Genomic DNA, 19,018 nt, shown 5'->3' with positions numbered 1-19,018 from the left:
ATATCTAGGAATAAACCTACCTGAGGAAGCAAAAGACCTATACTTTGAAAACTATAAGACACTGATGAAAGAAATCAAAGACCACACAAAGAGATGGAAAGATATACCAAGTTCTTGGATTGGAAAAATCAATATTTTCAAAGTAACTATACTGCTCAAGGCAATCTTCAGATTCAGTGAAATCCCTATGAAACTAATGGCATTTTTCACAGAATTAGACCAGAAAAAATTTATAATTTGTGTGGAAGCACAAAAGACCATGAATAGCCAAAGCAATCCTGAGCAAGAAAGACAGCTAGAGGAGTTGGGATCCCTGACTTCAGACTATAGTACAAAGCTACAGTAATCAAAACAGAATAGTATTGGAACAAAAGCAGAGATACAGATCAAAAGAACAGAATAAAAAGTCCCTAGATAAACCCATGCACCTATGGTCACCCTATCTCTGATAAAGGAAGCAAGAATATACAATGGAGAAAAGACAGTCTCCTCAATGAGTGGTGCCAGAAAAACTGAACAGCTGCAAGTAAATCAATACAATTAGGATATTTCCTAACACCATACATAAAAATAAACTCAGAATGTGTTAAATACCTAAATGCGAGACCAGATACTATACTATAGGAAAAGGAGTACATCAAGGCTGTATATTGTCACCCTACTTATTTAACTTATATGCAGTTTATAAACTTATAAATTTAATTTATTTAACTTAACATCATGAGAAACACTGGGCTGAATGAAGCACAAGCTGGAATCAAGATTGCCGTGAGAAATCTCAAAAACCTCAGATATGTAGATGACACCACCCTTAGAGCAGAAAGTGAAGAACTAAAGAGCCTCTTGATGAAAGTGAAAGAGGAGAGTGAAAAAGTTGGCTTAAAGCTCAACATTCAGAAAACTAAGGTCATGGCATCTGGTCCCATCACTTCATAACAAATAGATGGGGAAACAGTGGCTGACTTTATTTTTTTGGGCTCCAAAATCACTGCAGATGGTGATTGCAGCCATGAAATTAAAAGATGCTTACTCCTTGGAAGGAAAGTTATGGCCAACCTAGACAGCATATTAAAAAGCAGAGACATTACTTTGCCAACATAGGTCCGTCTAGTCAAGGCTATGGTTTTTCCAGTGGTCATGTATGGATGTGAGAGTTGGACTATAAAGAAAGCTGAGCGCAAAAGAATTGATGCTTTTGAACTGTGGTGTTGGAGAAGACTCTTGAGAGTCCCTTGGACTGCGAGGAGATCCAATCAGTCCATCCTAAAGGAGATCAGTCCTGGGTGTTCATTGGAAGGACTGATGTTGAAGCTGAAACTCCAATACTTTGTCCACCTGATGCAAAGAACTGACTCATTTGAAAAGACCCTGATGCTGGGAAAGATTTGAAGGCAGAAGGAGAAGGAGACACAACAGGATGATATGGTTGGATGGCATCCCTGATTCAATGGACATGAGTTTGAGTAAACTCTGGCAGTTGGTGATGGACAGGGAGGCCTGGCGTGCTGCAGTCCATGGGGTTGCAAAGAGTTAGACATGACTGAGCGACTGAACTGAACTAAACTGGAGACCAGATACTATAAAACTCTTAGAGGAAAACATAGGCAGAATACTCTGACATAATTCGCAGCAAGATCTTTTTTGATCCACCTCCTAAAGTAATGAAAACAAAAATAAAAACAAAAGTAAACAAGTGGGACCTAATTAAACTTAAAAACTTTTGCACAGCAAAGAAAACCATAAACAAAACAAAAAGACCACCCTGAGAGTGGGCAAAAATATTTGCAAACAAAGCAACTGACAATAGATGGATGAGTTCCTCTTTGCTTTCTGCCATAAGGGTGGTGTCTTCTGCATATCTGAGGTTATTGATATTTCTCCCGGCAATCTTGATTCCAGCTTGTGCTTCATTCAGTCCAGGATTTCTCATGATGTACTCTACGTCTGCTTTATTGACAATGCCAAAGCCTTTGTGTGGATCACAACAAACTGTGGAAAATTCTTAGAGATGGGCAGACCACCTGACCTGCCTCTTGAGAAATCTGTATGCAGGTCAAGAAGCAACACTTAGAAATGGACATGGAACAACAGACTGATTCCATATTGGGAAAGGAGTATGTCAAGGCTATATATTGTCATCTTGCTTATTTGAAGCCTAGCTTGGAGAATTTTGAGCATTGCTTTGCTAGCGTGTGAAATGAATGCAGTTGTGCAGTAGTTTGAACATTCTTTGGCATTGCCTTTCTTTGGGATTGGAATGAAAACTGACAGAGGATTAATCTCCAAAATATACAGACAATTCACACAGATCAATAGCAAAGAAACAACCCAATCAAAAAATGTGTGAAAGACCTGAACAAACATTTCTCAAAAGAAGACATACAGATGACTAAAAAAGCACATGAAAAGATGCCCTGTATCATTGATTATTAGTGCTAGAGAAATGCAGATCAGAACTACAACCAGTCAGAATGGCCATCATCAATAAAATTGTACAGACAATAAATGCTGGAGAGGGTGTGTAGAAAAGCAAACCTTCCTGCTAGTTGGTGACAATGTAAATTAGTACAACCACTATGGGAAACAATATGGGAGTTCCTTAAAAAAACAAAAAATAGAGCTAGCATATGATACAGCAGTCCCACTCAAGGCCATTTATATCTGGAGAAAACCATAATTCCAAAAGATACATGCGCCTCCCCACCCCACCCCACCCCAGTATTCACTGTAACACTGTTTACAGTAGCCAGGATATGGAAGCAACCTAAGTGTCCATCGACATATGAACGAACAAAGAAGATGTGGTACAGATATACAATGGAATATTACTAGCCGTAAAAAAGAATAAAATAATGCCATTTGCAGTGATATGGATGAAGCTAGAAATTGTCAGAATGAGTGAAGTAAGTCAAAGACAAATATAAAATATTGCGTATGTGTGGAATCTACAGAAATGGTATGAATGAACTTATCTACAAAGCATAAATAGTTACAAACTGGTTACCAGGGGCAAGGGAACGTGAAAATGAAAGTTGCTCAGTCGTGTCTGACTCTTTGCGACCCCGTGCACTATATACAGTCCATGGGATTCTCCAGGCCAGAACACTGGAGTGGGTAGCCGTTCCCTTCTCCAGGGGATCTTCCTAACCCAACGATTGAACCCAGGTCTCCTGCATTGCAGGTGGATTCTTCACCAGCTGAGCCACCAGGCAAGCCCAAGAATACTGGAGAGGGTAGCCTATCCCTTCTCCAGAGGATCTTCCCAACCGAGAAATCAAACGGGGGTCTCCTGCTTTGCAGGTGGATTCTTTCCCATCTGAGATACCAAGGAAGCCAAGGGGTAGGGAAGGGAGGGATAAACTGGGAGATTGGGTTTGACATATACACACGATTATATATAAAATAGATGATAGTAAGGACCCACTATATACCACAGGGAGCTCTACTCAGTCCTCTGTAGTGGCCCGTGTGGGGAAAGAATCTAAAAAGAGTGGGTGTATGTGTATGTGTACCTGATTCACTTTGCGGTACACCTGAAACTAGCACAACAGTGTAAATCAACTATATTCTAATAAAAATTAATTCTGAATAAAACGTCCTTCTGTCTGTCTAACAGGAATTTTTTAAGTCTAATTGTTTCTGCTTTAGTAAAGTCATTTCAGCTCTCTTTTGGTTATTATTTACATTGTATATGTTTTTCCTTCCTTTTACTTTCAATTTATCTGTGTCTTTGACTCTAAAATGAGCCTCTTATGGGCAGCACATAATTGGATCACATTTTTTATCCATTCTGCCAATTTTTGCATTTACTTGGAGAACTGATCCATACATATATGTTTATACTACGGATACATTACATGTTCTTAATATTTACTGAATGGGTGGATATTTGTTGAATGCATGAGTGATCAAATAAGTGAGTCCATCTCATGTAGGTCCATACAGTCAAAAATGTTAACATGTTACCAAATTCAGCAATGTGTATATGTGTTTCAAACAGTACATATCAAACCTCAGAAACGAATGTGAAGGTATTTGAACATTAGGAAATCTGTAATGTGACTTAAAACATGAATAGATAAAAGGAGATAAACCATAGAATTACAGCAATGACGGGGGAGCGGGGCGGGGGGGAATTCCCTATTTAAAATCCATTGCTCATTCAAGATTTCAGTAACAATGACCAAAAACAAACTTGTTAGTAAACTAAAGGTAGAGATTAACTTACTTGGCTTCACAGGAAGTGCTTTTAAAACAAAAAAAAGTTGCTGATATCTATACTTCATGAAGAACTCTTAGAAGCTTTCTTTTTTAAGGGTTTGGAACAAGAGAAGGGTTGTTGAATGCCATCTTTAGCATTGTGTTGGAGTAGCAATATAGTAGGAAATAGGAAAAGCAAAAGAAATTAAAAGTCTTAAATCGGAAGAGAAAAAGCAGTACTCATGTGCTGATTCTCTGATTCTTGTCTACAAAGAAAATCCAAGAGAATCTATAAGAAAAATCTTTACAGTTCTACATTTTTCTAGAAAACTTACACTATTTGTGTCAGAAGACAGGTTTTAAAACGGAGAAGTGAGGTAATAGTCTCGTTTTGTCCAAAAGATCTTTTTTAGTATTAATAGTTACATTTTAAAGTATACTAGGAGTTTTTGAGTAATTTTTAAAGTCAAGTTACACATTTTCCCTCTAGAGCTACAGAGACTTCTGATGAAGTGGAGAGTCTGCGACCCCCTAGGTTCTTTAATGAAGATGGAGTTATCAGACCTTACAGGTTGAGGGATGGCACTGGGAATCAAATGTTACAGGTGGGTGAAGAAATAAATTATTAATTAAAATTAATTTAGCCAGTTTTTTTAAGTAGCTATATATTGCTTTAAATATGTATTAGGATATTTGGTCTTTTATATGTTCTGCTTAATTTCATTTAAAGTTTCTTACATTTACTTAGGTTCTAAATGTGCATTTATTTACTATAAGATTTTTTTTTCTTTTTTACAGGCATCAAAAAGTTTGATATGAAAACAGTTAATGCATGACTTTGCAAGTGAAAGCCAACTATAGATTTTAGTCTTAAAATTTACAAACTACATACAGCTGTTTCAGTATTTTGAATGCAAAGAAAAGCTTTTATATTGGTAACATTTTGTGTAGAATTTTTAGCAGATCTGATCTTTTTATAGGGTATTTTTAGTTCTGTACTGGATTTGCTAGAGTTGTTGAAAGCCATTGTGCCTTCATAGTTGATGGTGCTTATTTACCCAGTTAGACCATTTCTGTTTGGGGTACTTCCTTCAAACCACTAATATTCCAGATATAATCCTCCTGTCCAGTTAGACAATATAAGGGAAAAAATCATGACTATTGCTACTGTGAATTCTTGGGCTCTCCTTTTCTTTTGAAGTTGCTTAAATGGCCATGACTCTTCTTCCTGCTCTGTGTTTGTATGGTCTATTTAAAACCCTGTGAAATTAATAAGCAGTTCACAGGAAAACCGGCATCTTTTAGTAAGGAAAGTTAGCTTTTGGAGCAATAGTAAGTTTGAAGGTGGAGTATTTTATCTGTTTACATAGCTTTTACTTTGTAAATTGGACTTTTTAAAATCTGGATTATGCTATAGATAACATTCACAAGAGGATATACCAATTTAAAGTCATTTCTGTGGTTTAGATGTGGAATACTAAATTAAATGATTTATTTTAAAACAAGGAGTCATTCTGTTGTACAGACTTGAAAATATTCATAGTAATAATAAATTGTGGAGAGATACGGTCTTTCCTCTATAGCCTTGATATTTTAAATATTGTTATGTTTAAAGTGATCAGGGTAAAGATTTCAAATTTTAATATTTTTACCCACTACATGCCCAGTATATAGTTTTGCATTAAATGTATTTCCATAAAATATAACCATTGTGTTAATATATGACATTTAGTTATGTGGTTTTACATTGTGTTAAAATGCTTTTAAAGCATCAAAATAATTGCATGTTAAGATAAAACGGGCAATCTACTAGGAGATCGTGTTCTAAATAGCATGTTGACAGACTCTATAAGGACAGTCTATCATTCCTTGGAAATGTTGTAGAAATCCCTCATAGTTATACAATTGAAACATACATACCTACTCAGTACCTGCCTTCCCTTATTAGAACATAATTAACATTATTAATTCATTTTATTATACTGAATAGTTAATATTCAGTGAAGAGAATTTAGAGTGGTGAAGAGAGTTTAGACATACATCCTCATTATTAGAGAACAGATGAGAAGGAAGCCCTGAGATAACCAAAAGTTTCTCATGGTTGATTTCTTGATTTCAGTAACAAGTAAATTTGTCCTACACTTTTTTCCATTGATTGTTTTTGAAAGCTTTAAAGTTTGGGATTTAAGGCCATGACTATTGACTGTATTTTTAAACATGCCTATTATTTTCAGAGGGGCAGTCTTAGAATTAATTGCTGAAAGAGCTGTTTAAATGACAAAATTCATAATCCTTGTCAGCCATTACTTATTTTTCAGCAAGTGGAGTAAGCACTGTATTAGTCTGAATACCTGTAGGAATTCACCAGATGCCTTAGGATGTTTATGTTTGGCATTATTCCCTTACAGGTGTTAAGAAGTGGGCTGTTGCTTTAGTGGTAATTGTAATTTTTTTAATTAAAACTTTACTATTAGCAAACACTAAAATATATAAATACCAGTTCTGTTGCAAAGAAGTAGGTGACACATAATCAGTATTTCAAATCTCATCTACCTCGATTTAACCTAAGTGATTTAATAATAATGCCCTTAGAAAATATTTAGTACTTTCAGATGTTGGTCCTTTTATTTTCTAACTTTCTAAAAAGGGTGCTCTGTGTTTATTAATTTATATGTGCCTATATTTGATAACTAAATGTGAGATACACTCTGACTGTATACCTTTCTGTCTCGAAAGTGACACATTATTATAGTGCTTCCTAGTAGTCTATTCAAGTTGCCTACTAGAGAAAGAAAATAATTCTGATACAGTCATGAAATAATTTACTGATATCATCAAGTTATTTTATACATTAAATGTGCCAACAATTGGAGTTAAGTCTATTAGATTATGAAATATAATATCCATAATTACTGCCCCACTTAGAGCTGAAGTCTTCTTCAAAATTATTGACTTTCTGAACATTTCATAACTGTCCATGTTTTCCAAGCAGTTTGCCATACTTAACTAACCTTTGTGCTTCTTTTTTTCTTCACCATGCTTACAGAGAATTCAGGTCTACAGGGAGTGGACTGTGACTCACAGTAGAAGTAGTGATGATAATGATGACGATGATTAGATTCTGAAATGTTAAAATCTGTATGTTCTTTGTCATTTTATTTGGGATGTTTCATTAACATGTTTTGTATGATTACTACCATAGTGCCTATATGTCCATTTTTAGGGAGATAAAAGTACTTTTTCCTTTTAAAATGTTTTTTTCTTTTCAAAAACAAAAATTAGTGCATTAAGCACAAAAAAAAATGTATTTTACAGCCAAAGGGCATGCCGTATATTACAGCATTTGCTTGTGTGTATTTTACAGCTTTGCAATAACAGTTTGTCTTTAAGATTTAAAGACAATTTTTTTAAATGTTCGTTAGTTTCATTTTAAATTACCTGCTTATTTGTTAGCAAAATGCTGTTTTTAATGTTCTCTGTAGATTTTCTGGGCTGTATTATAATGTCACTGAGTTATGAAAAAAAGAAAAAGAATAGTGGCCAGTCAATAACTTATACTTATCCAGCATTTCAGAAGTATTTTGTCAAATTTCTTTTAATAATAATAAACTTCTGTAACTTGAAGCAATACAAATTTGTTGTTCTATTCCAAAATCTAATAGGTTTAACTACTATTATAGGAAACATTCATGATTTGTTTTAAAGGTTATACAATGAAATAATTTATAGTCTGAGAGTGAAAAATAGGTTCTTTGGTTCTCCTTATAATTTCATTTTATTATGTATAGTTTTTGTGAAACAGTGAAGAAAGTTGGTTTTACAGTCATTACATTTTAACTTACATATCCATGTGCTATATCCTTATTGTAATATGTTATGAATTAATTCAGGTCATTAGAAGAATTTTTATAGTAAGCATAGATATATGTATTTCTTTTGGGTAATATTGGAAAAATGTCATAATCTATGTTTCTGAAAGATCTATAAGGAAATCTATTGTATGTTTTGTGTGCCAAAGGCTTTCTTTTTAACATTAACCTAGATGAAAATGTTTGTTCTATTTTTCTGTTACACCAGATGTACATCTTTTTAATGTACTCTCATTGTATATCTTTCTGTCTGGAAAGTAGCACAGTATTATAATGCTTCCTAGTTTTTAATACTCATTAAATAACTGAGTACTTAATGTACATCAGTTAATGACTGTTAATAGTATGATGTGTAATCCCTTATGAACACTCTGCATTTGGATCAACAGAGGAACATTTACCTTAATTTGTGTTAAGCATTTTGCTTATAATAAACTTATATCAGATTGTAGTAGACAATTCCATAATTGTTCAGCTTTTGGTTTATTCAGCCAATAATTAATTGAGTCTTGTAATTCTTAGGTTTATCAAGATTTTACCTCTATAAATTATTATTCCCTATTTCTTAGAAAATGACTATTTCAGATTTTTAATTTTGAGGTTACCAAAAAAGAAGCTAAAAATTTAGGTCTTGAAATTCTACCTGCCTAGCATTGATTCAAATTAAGTAGAAATCAAGGTTAGGTATGCTAGGACTAAGAAATATGTGACTGTCAAAGAATTTACTTACTGTTTTCCTCAAAATATTATATTCTTATCTTTTAGAATAAGTAAATAAATTAAAACACTGACCATTAAAGTAGTCACTACAGGAATCAGAGACAATTTGTATTTGTCAGCATCCATTGCTTTCTTACCCTTGGTCAAAATCAAAGCCTGCTGCTTCTCCCGGAAGCTGGAACAGTCTGTTGTTATATATAGTGCGTGCCTGAGGAAGGAAGGGTCTGGTAATTTCTTCATTGACTTCTTTGATCGATCGCAGCTTCGCTAACCATGAGGTTTTCTAAAGGGGAAAATGCTAAACTGCTTATTTGCAAGACATTTACAACTGAGTTTCCTTTGATTGGTCTGTGACATTTAATTCTGTGATACAGATTTCATAAAGGTCCGTAAGAATTTATCTGGAAAAAGTTCTGGATATTTCAGCAGTGCCTTACCATATTAATGAAAACTGGAGGTATAATTACATTTATTTAAGAATTCCTGAATAGTAAAGAGATTTAAAATAATATTTTAAATTAACTTGTAAACTTTGTTCATGTGGCCTTAGGGATTCATCCTTAAGGGTTTAGCCCTTGGAAGTGACATAGATTCTTTTAACAGGATAATTGCCCGTGTTCTTTCTGTTTTCTTGCCCCAGTGAAATAATCTTTTCAAACTTCTCTGCTGACAGGTATTAATTATTTTTCTAGTTTTAAAAATGTATTTATTGTTACCTTTATTTGAGAAAAACTCAAGACTGAGGATTGGTGTATGGTTTTTTGATGGAGATGTAGGACTTAGACAAAAATATCTTCTTATTCCTCATCAAATATATAAAAAATGAGTTCAATTTTGGGATTTTAAATAAAATGAGCAGTTATTTTGTTTATTAGTGGCTTTATAATTAATTAGAACTTTAAAACTCAGAGTTTCCATCTAATTAAGTCTACTGAGGAAGCTGAGTTTGAAAGATTGACTATGTAATACCATAGCTTTCCATATCCTTTAACTTTATTTATGTTCTAAATTTCTGTGCAGTCATTGCTTATGTATAGAAAAGGAGATGGAGGGTCTTCTGTCTTCTTCCTGAAGGGAATAATCATTCATTCTCTATTTCCTTCGTGTCTACTTGACATTTGAATAGCATAGTGAAAACTGACAGGAAGAAAAATTTATAAAAATCCTGAGTTTGTGAATACCTATTACCATGGATAAATAATCTGATTATAAGAACCTGTAAATGAAATTATTTAGTGTTCACATTAGTTTAGATATAACAAATGAAGTCCAGAATAATATTATTGACTTTGAATATTGCTTATTAAAAAGAAAGTTGAAATTTTCAGTTTGCTTCTGTTTTTAAAAGGATCAGAATTTTCTAAATTTTACCTTCTGAAATTGTTCAAAACACATATATCATTGTGTGGTGTTGAGTGGTGACTTTAAGGTCACATTATGAAAATTTACAGATGGTGGAGCCATGTTAGATCTGTGACTAGGACATCAAAGTTCAACATGAAATATGAGCTGCTGTATTTTTATATCCCAAAGTCTTGTACACTATCAAATGATGACTGCTGCAATAGCCGCTTTAGTTTGTCTGATTTAAATCTTATGGAGGAGTTCTGTGTTATACTCTCCTATAGTCATGGGAGGAGGACCAGAAACAACCATCCCACCTGTTGTTGATTACTTTTCTACTGTACCTTCAAGCCTCAGCTTTTTGTTTTACAGGTTTCCTTGCATATTAATAGTTTATTATAAAAGTCCAAAATATTAAAAGATCCTGCAGGGTCTAAACAAGATACACAGATTGTTCATTTAGGTCAAATAATAATTATGATGGACTTGTAAAAAGAATGTTAGCTTTATTTATTATTCTATCCCTACACCTTTGAAATAAATGGAGATCAATTAAAATGTATAGGTCATTAATTTAATCTTTAATTTCAGTGGATGAATGTTCAGATTTATGAAGTGCAGTGAGTACAAAGCATACTATACAAAACATTATAGAAAGTCCTGAATCAAAGAAGAATGAAATATATTATTTCAAGTAACAGAGACCATGATGGGGGAGCCAATTGGAATAATTTATAATGGTCATATGTAGGCATTTATGACTTGGTCTGTCTTAATGTGATAAACCATTTTCATGTCTATACTTACCTCTCAATCAGTATGATAAATTTAACAGTTTATTTCATATCAACCAATATATAGGAATAGTTTACCTCCAAATATCAGCTTTAAATGTTTAATAATTTTGTAAAACTGGTTTTTAATGTAGCCCTCGTCATTGCATATACATACTCTATGCAGTGAAATGGTAACAGATATCTACTAAATTTGCATTATGCTATTCCTCTGGATCTTAGAGATCCTTAATTATTTGAGCATTTATAATATAATCATTGTGTTTTTATCAGCAGATAATCAGGATAGTATATTTAATTCTTAATTGGGAATGCTATGGTTTTCTACTATAAGTTATTATTTATGAATAACTTGTTATATATATTATGTCTACAAAGATTTTTCTAATGTATTCAGTAGAACTTGGAGTTTCTTTGAATTAAAAGAATTTATAGAGACTCACACTGCTTGGAAAAAGGTAAATCCATTTTGTGAATCACTTGACTTACATTGGTTCTCAATCTACAATTTCAGTATTTTATAGAAGATGTGAAATTTTTCAAAAACTAGATTATTTTCTTCATTGTTAAAGTAATATATGCTCGGTAAAGCAAAATAGGAATAGAAAAGAAAAAATTACCCTATCTCCCCACTATTTATTACAGTGTATTTCACTTTAAATTTTATTTATTAATTATGATTCAAATATATAAATTTCTGTTATATATTTTTATTTTATTGTAAATTTTTATAAATTGAATCACTTTTTAAAGAATTATTTTTAATTTCTAAAGATTAAAAAAGTGATTGATTCAGTCCCCAATGTAGGAAACCTGGTCTTTATTTCTACAAGACATTATAACCGGCAGAACTTTTCTATATTTTTATAGCTGATGTAGAAGATTTTTCTTTTTGTTTATTGATAATCTCATAGATTATTTTTTATTTTTTGTTGGTTTTTTTTGAAGCTTTTTCTTTTTGATTGGACATATTTTTACCTTTTGACTCTGCCTTTTAAAAAAAAAATGTATCCCTTAAATAAATCTTCTTCTTGGAGAATTCAGTTATGTGTTTACATGTATGTATGATCCTTAAGATTTTCATTGTGTATGAATATTGACAGCTGTGTTATCCCATGGAGTAACTAATTTTCAGCCATTTCAGACATTTAAAATTTTTTTCTATGTTGTCTTTGACTCTCTTATATCTCTTACAAAGATATCATAGTTGCCATTATATAAGTTGTTGTAGAAGGGAGGCTGTTTTTGTTTGTTGTATATTTCTTTTCTTTCAGAAATTACAGATGTTTATAAGTAGCTTCAGATACTGCCTTAATAGCAATTGGAAGATAACGCCTTCAGCTGATGTGGTCTTTCCCTTTACTTCGGGAGGAGAATTACAACTGATCTGGAAAAAAGGGCTTATCATAGGCAGTCAGATCACCAGAGTAGTGCTGAACACTCTTGCTGACTTCATCTGAAATTTTGAGTAAGTGGACAAGAACTAGGAGATAAAGGACCATTGGATTTCACTCTTCACTTTTAACTCTTCCTCTCCAGAATCTTACTTCTGAATGGGATGAGAAAACTGAAGAGAGCCAAATTCTGTTCTCAAGGCAAATTAAAGTTAGCATCTCAGATAAGGCAGATCCCCTGAAAAGACGATGACCTGTCCATTTGGATACAGTCCTTATACTTCCTTTATTAGTTGATCAGAACTCTCTTGGAGAGTCTTTTGACACATCATTTTTGAAAGCTTATACTTTTGAACATTTAGTAGTGAACCCCACTAACTTATTTTGGGCTAGTGGAGTAACTCACCCCACTTAGAATAGTCCAGAATTATATAAAAATATTGTGTGAATAGGACTTTGAAATTACGTCTTTTTCTGGAGGTGATGGTTTCACTGAGGGGAGGTTCCAGTTTCCTCATTCCAGTGTACAATGAATTTTTAAATTATTTTTTAATCCAATAATTGAAATGAGGCTAATTTGATTACTAAATCATTTTCAAAAGTTTGTCATCATTTCATCCCATAAATTAAAAAAAAACTCATCAGTAGCAATTTGTATTTGTGTGGGCTTGACAGTTTGCAAAGCTATTTAATATACTCTATCATTCAGTCTTCACAAATTATGAAAACAGCTTGCTGAAGTGACATGTGCTAAATCACTCATCCCATAAATTTATAAATATATTAAGGAAGGATAAATATTATTAAAATAGGAAATGTAGCACATTTAACTTTAAAAGAAATATAAGTGTTATGCTTAAATAGATTCAACTTGAGTCTTATTTTTGCTTACCAAGGATATGCAAGTAGAGTTAAATTTCTATATTAAGTCCTAGTTGAAAAGGTGGTTACTCTTTATTTAGCTAAAGGTGCTAAATTGTAACCTGAGACTCAACCCATGATTTCTCTACTGATTATAAGAGTTCTGCCTTACAATGTCCCCTGGTTACTTTCGACAGCAAATAATTCTCATCATAAATTGAGCTTAGTAAAAGTTCATCCATATTTTTTTTTAGTGTGTGCTCTTAACAGTAATATTGTTAAAAGACTTTAGCATAAATTATGAAAAGTCTTTTTTATTAGCCAAATATCCTATGAAAGAAAAGCTGTTCTCCTGCCAAATAAAAACGATTCATAGAAAATTAGATTGGAGGCTGCTTTCATTCATCTAAAGACAAAATTTAATGTCATCCGTGAAAGGAAGCACCACACAAGGTTTTTTGTCAGTTGAGTCTTTAGTTGTAAATTCAAATGAAATTGATATCCTGGTTACTTCTGAGGATGCTTCTGATGAACTGTAACCCAGTGAAAATTTACCACTGGAAAAAATCCTACAGGAAGCAATGTGGAAAATGTGCATTTAGACATTTTGTGCACTTTGAATGTGAGTTAGTTAGTTGTTTTTTAGTCTTATTATCTTCCAAATAGATAATTATCCATGGGTATTATTTGAAATTGAAGCATTACAAGAGGCATGACACAGCTTGTGGACTATCTGAGTCCATATTTCAATGAGCTGTTAAAATGGGATCCCACTGCATCTACTGGAATACATGCAGTTCTTCTATGTGAACTCATTTTCACAGTAAAAATACTTGGAGGTGCGGTAATACAATATGATTCAGTGCCTGGATTCTGGAACCATGAAAACCGGAGTTCAATTAATAGCCATTTGTTTTTACTAGCTTTATAGCTTTTAATCTAGTCTGATCTTATATTCTAGACTGTAAAATGGAGATCATTGTACTAACAATACCTTGATGGTATTGCTAGGATTAAAAGTTAGGTCGTGTATATGATTATTAGTACAGTGTCTAATAGGAACTCATTGTTATATTTTCATTATTCCAGATGAATAATAATTTTATGCTAGTTCTTGGTCATCATAATTCCTCATTTGTCTCCTCTTGGCCAGAATTATCATTAAATTTTGCCCTTTTTTTTCTTTAAAGGTTAATAGAATAGTTAGAATGTTGTGACAATTTCCACACATTAATTGTATAGAAACAGTAAAACCTCAGTAATTTGGACTCATCTGACTATTTTAATATTTTGAAAGAAATGTTACTCTTTTCAAGTTTATATAGTGTCATGGGTCAGTAAATGTTTGTATAGTGTCAAGAGTCAATAAATGTTGTTCAGTAGAGGTTCTGCTGGAAATGCATTAGGAAAACTTTTGTAACTATCCACTTACACTAAACCACTTTGTCTGGCTCTACTTCTAGATTGCATTAGGTCTGTTGATTAATAGTCTGCTGTTGTCAGTGCACATAATCATGAGCTATTTCTATTTTTTCTCCAGACTATTTTAGTTGAACCAGTAGGTAACAATTCACATTTCTTAAGATAATACTTTCTTCTGTTTGATTTTATGTCAAGTGTTATGCTCAGCTGTGTAAGGTGTTAGCATGATTTATACTTTGGCTGACAGTCAAAATATCTTGTTTGCGTGTGAGGAGACAAAGATATTGGGGGGGGGGCGGGATTAAACAAAGCCTAATCCTCTTCAGATTTGATGACACAGTCAATAAGATTTAGTTAAAAAAAAAATTTGCCTCACACAATAAGCTGAATATCTCTTCACTTGTGTTTATATCTCTTCTATTTCATATATATATGTATGTATGAAATCACTGAGCTTTCAGGAAGTGAATGTCTACTATATTTGCCCGTGAAGCTTAGTTGAATACCTTGTTCTTCCCGGCCATAGCCCTCATGTCTCTTACACTTGAAGTGAATTGATAAATCCTTTTTTATCCCTAAGTTTTATCATATTATTCTAAGGAAGTTATACTTACTGACTTTCTCAGTAGATGATGAATAAGTAGATGAACAAGTCATCTTGAACAAGTAGATGACTTGTTCATCTACTTATTTACTTCTTAAATAATTGAGAAATGGTAGCACTTAGCATTTTATGTTTACTTCCCTGAATTTTGTCATTTTTAAAGTAAACTTAATTTTTTTAGTATAATCTGTTCATAAACCTTTCACTTCCCGCCCCATTATCTCCTAACCAAATTAGCCAATCTGTAAAACCATTTATTGGTTATCCAGTAGATTTTCTTGTTCAATAGTATTTTACCTTTTTTTCACCTAGATAAATTTCATTTTCCTTTTATCACTCATGTGAAGTGAAAGTCGCTCAGTTGTGTCACTCTTTGCGACCCCATGGACTATAGAATCCATGGAATTCTCTAGGCCAGAATACTGGAGTGGGTAGCCTTTCCCTTCTGTAGAGGATCTTCCCAACCCAGGGATTGAACCCAGGTCTCCCACATTGCAGGTGAATTCTTTACCAGCTGAGCCACAAGGGAATCTCAAGAATACTAGAATGGGTAGCCTATCCATTCTCCAGCGGATCTTCCCAACCCAGGAATCAAACTGGGGTCTCCTGCATTGCAGGCGGACTCTTTACCAACTGAGCTATCTTAATATATGTAATATATGTATATATTATATGATATATGAGCTATATATTATATATATGAGCTACCTCAATATATGTAGTATATGTTTCTTAATATATACCTCTATGAAACTCCTCTTCTTAAAAAGTCAGATAGTAATCAGATTTTGGTTTTGTTTTTTACTTCACTGTATTCCTATCTTTACCTAATTTTCTTAAATATATTTCTACTGAATATTATCACCTTGTATTTGGGATTTAAAGCCTTCCATGTTAATGAGTTGTTCCTATCATCTGCCTTTTCATATTTTGGTTTGTTTTTTCGGAAATGTTTTTGTTATAGAACTCTGCTACTTTATAGCATTTGGATGGTTTGAAAGTGTTAGCTGTGTTTTCTATATTACTGTAGTTGTTAGGTATGTTCTTTTTCTAAAGTACTGGAACTTATCTGGCAGGAAATACGGATGTTAGTAGAGAGGAACTGATACAACTGTCTATCCAGTTCCTACTTTTTGTGTGTTTCTAATGTATAACCAATTTGGTTTGGATTTTTTTATATCTAGCAAACTAAGGTTTACATACTCATCCTTTCTATTGTAAAAGAAACCCTTGCCAATAACCATACATTTTAATTGCTACCTATAGGTTCTGACAATTATATGCAACAAATGCAGTTTCCTTAGTGTTTCTGTTTATTTCATTAAGAAAATTCTGAAATGATGATGGATAATTTATATATTCTATTAATGAGTAAGGCAAAAAATGCTTTTCTTTTAACACTGTAGCATACAGGTGAAACAAACATGTCTAAAGTACCGGCAGTTGTACTTGAAACTTCAGACGAACTCATTGATATTTCTGCCAAACTTTGGTCTTGATGCAAAGACTACATGTGATTCCTAGTCCTGGTATTGCTAATTCTTCATTTATTTTAAAGGATATCACAAATTATTTTAGGAAAAACATTCATACCTAAGATCTATTCAGAGTAGAAGAAGATAGGGTATTAATATTATACTATTGGAACAGTGTTAACCTAAAAAAAATTAAGCCAGTCTGAGCTGTTTTAGCAGCCTTCCATGACAACAGCCAGCATCCAGGGATATTGAAGACATTTTTGAGGTCACGGAAACATGTGACATGGTGTAGTGAAAAAAAGCATTGAAATTAGAAATAAACCACTTTTTCTGAGCCCGCATTCATAACTTACATGTCTGAAGTACTGACCAAGTGACCCCAAGCAAGTCAGTTCACTGTAATCTTAACCTAATAACACAGGGTTGTCATAAGGATTAGATAGAAAGGACACTTAAATGACCCTTGGTTTCTTCATGTATAAGAGGAAGAGATTAGTTTGGATGAACAATAATATTCCTTGAGGTCTGAAATTCCAGATTTTCAAAATAATACAAATGATGTTTAGAAAAGTATAAAGGTTCATATGTAGTGAGTTTACAGAGTCAAATAATTTTATCAGGAAATTGTGACCAAAGGCATGATATTTGTAGATTCTTCACAGCATGATGAAAGATTGTTAGCTATCACAGTCTCTCCTATCCATCTATGGGATTTAGTTCTAAAGTTGTCAATTCTGCTGGTTAATCCTGTTGTTCTTCCATAGTCACATGTTTTAATGGAGACTGACCAGTAAAATTTTGCTGCATGTTGAGTTATCTTTGATGTTTATTCAGATACATTCATTATACGTTTCAAAGCGGTTTGACCACTCTTGTTTCAAGTTTTGCATTTGAGATTTTTGATGAACTCCAAAAAGCATTGCGTGAATTACTTTTTATTAGCTTTCTTTTTATCAGATTTTATTGTGACTGTTGAAAGTGGTTTAATTACTTAAATGTACAGATCAGATTGGGACTGAAAAGTGAAAGGTGATGAAAAGAAATAATAAGTTAAGTTGCAATACCCAAACCCAATATTGAAATAAAAGTTGGTTACTTAGAATTGAACCATTAGATTTTAAGTTATTTGAAGATTGTAGTCTATTGATGGGATTTGTAGACTCTTGGCTTCTTTTAGTAGTGCTGTTCTTGAGGAAATAAACATTTGTATTCTGTATTTTAAAACTTAGCCATATAGAACAAAAGAAAATACTTGCAAGCTTATTTTTCTTCCAGTGCCATAAAACTGAAACGAAGGATGTAAAATTATAAATAAAAGCTTACCTTGTACCCCCATCCCCATCTTTATCCTTCCTAAGCCCAGAGAAAAATGCTGTGAACAGATTTGGTGTGTTACCACCAACCATTCCAGAAATTATTTGTTTTTATGCAAATGTATGTGTTGCTGCTCCCCTCATTCATTCTCGGTAACCTTAATTTCTTTTCAGATAGTATATCTTGCCCAATTTTCAGTATCAGTACATACTCATCTACTATTTATTACCCTTGTAAGCAGGATTGTTTCTTTTTCATGATTGTATAGTGTCCTATTGTATGCCTATACTGTAATTTATTTAGACAATCTCCTGTTCTTGAACATTTAGGTTTTTTGCATTTAACAGAACATTACCATGAAGATTCCTATATATATTTCTTGGCATGGCTTTGCATAAGATAAATCATAGCAGTGGAATTTCTGACTCAAAGGGTACATTTATTTGACTTGAATTTTCTTGATTTTGAGTTAGGTTAAACATTTTCTCATGTTTATTGTCAGATTTTGTGTTTTGTTGAACTACCTGGTCATATCCTTACATGTTTTCCTATAGACTAACTCCTTTTTCTTCCATTGGTTTATTCATATTACTAGAATTCTGTGTGTTATGATATTAGTTCTTTATCACTGTATTGACAAGATATTTTCCTAATTTATCCTTTTGTTTTCTATTTATTTGCTTACTGTTTTGCTATTCATTGGTGTTTAATTTCCACATACTTAACAGTTCTTATGGACTTTGTGTTTTACATTTAGACCTTTACTGTAAAATCATACAAATGTGGTTTTATTCTAGTACTTTTGTAATTTCATTTTGTGTAGTTAAATTAGTGATATGTGTGGAATTAATGTGGTGGAAAGAGAGAAACAGAGATCTAGCTTTAGCCAGCAAGTTGCTTGAAACATCATTTATTTGGAAATGCATATTTTTGCCCAATAATTTGAAATGTTGTGTTGATTTTATAAATACTTACGTTTGGATATATAGGATTTTATAAAATCCTGTTGTATTTTGGT

At 32.9% G+C, this 19,018-nt stretch overlaps 1 protein-coding gene across 3 annotated transcripts in view; it reads left to right on the top strand.

The window, feature by feature from the left end:
* The window catches only part of VPS13A (vacuolar protein sorting 13 homolog A), a 278,381-nt gene that overhangs the window by 241,272 nt on the left and 18,091 nt on the right, over positions 1 to 19,018 (top strand). For 2 of the 3 annotated variants that reach the window (XM_043486532.1, XM_043486531.1), the window contains exon 68: positions 4,691 to 4,805. In XM_043486532.1, coding sequence (XP_043342467.1) covers positions 4,691 to 4,805 — 115 coding nt within the window. Of the gene's footprint in view, positions 1 to 4,690; positions 4,806 to 4,998; positions 8,654 to 19,018 lie in introns of those variants that run through there. The other variant, XM_043486533.1, reaches the window with a different exon arrangement.

This window comes from Cervus canadensis, chromosome 14, assembly GCF_019320065.1.
Source record: "Cervus canadensis isolate Bull #8, Minnesota chromosome 14, ASM1932006v1, whole genome shotgun sequence".
NCBI classification, from domain to species: Eukaryota; Metazoa; Chordata; class Mammalia; order Artiodactyla; family Cervidae; genus Cervus; species Cervus canadensis.
This window is presented reverse-complemented; position numbering and strand designations above follow the sequence as displayed.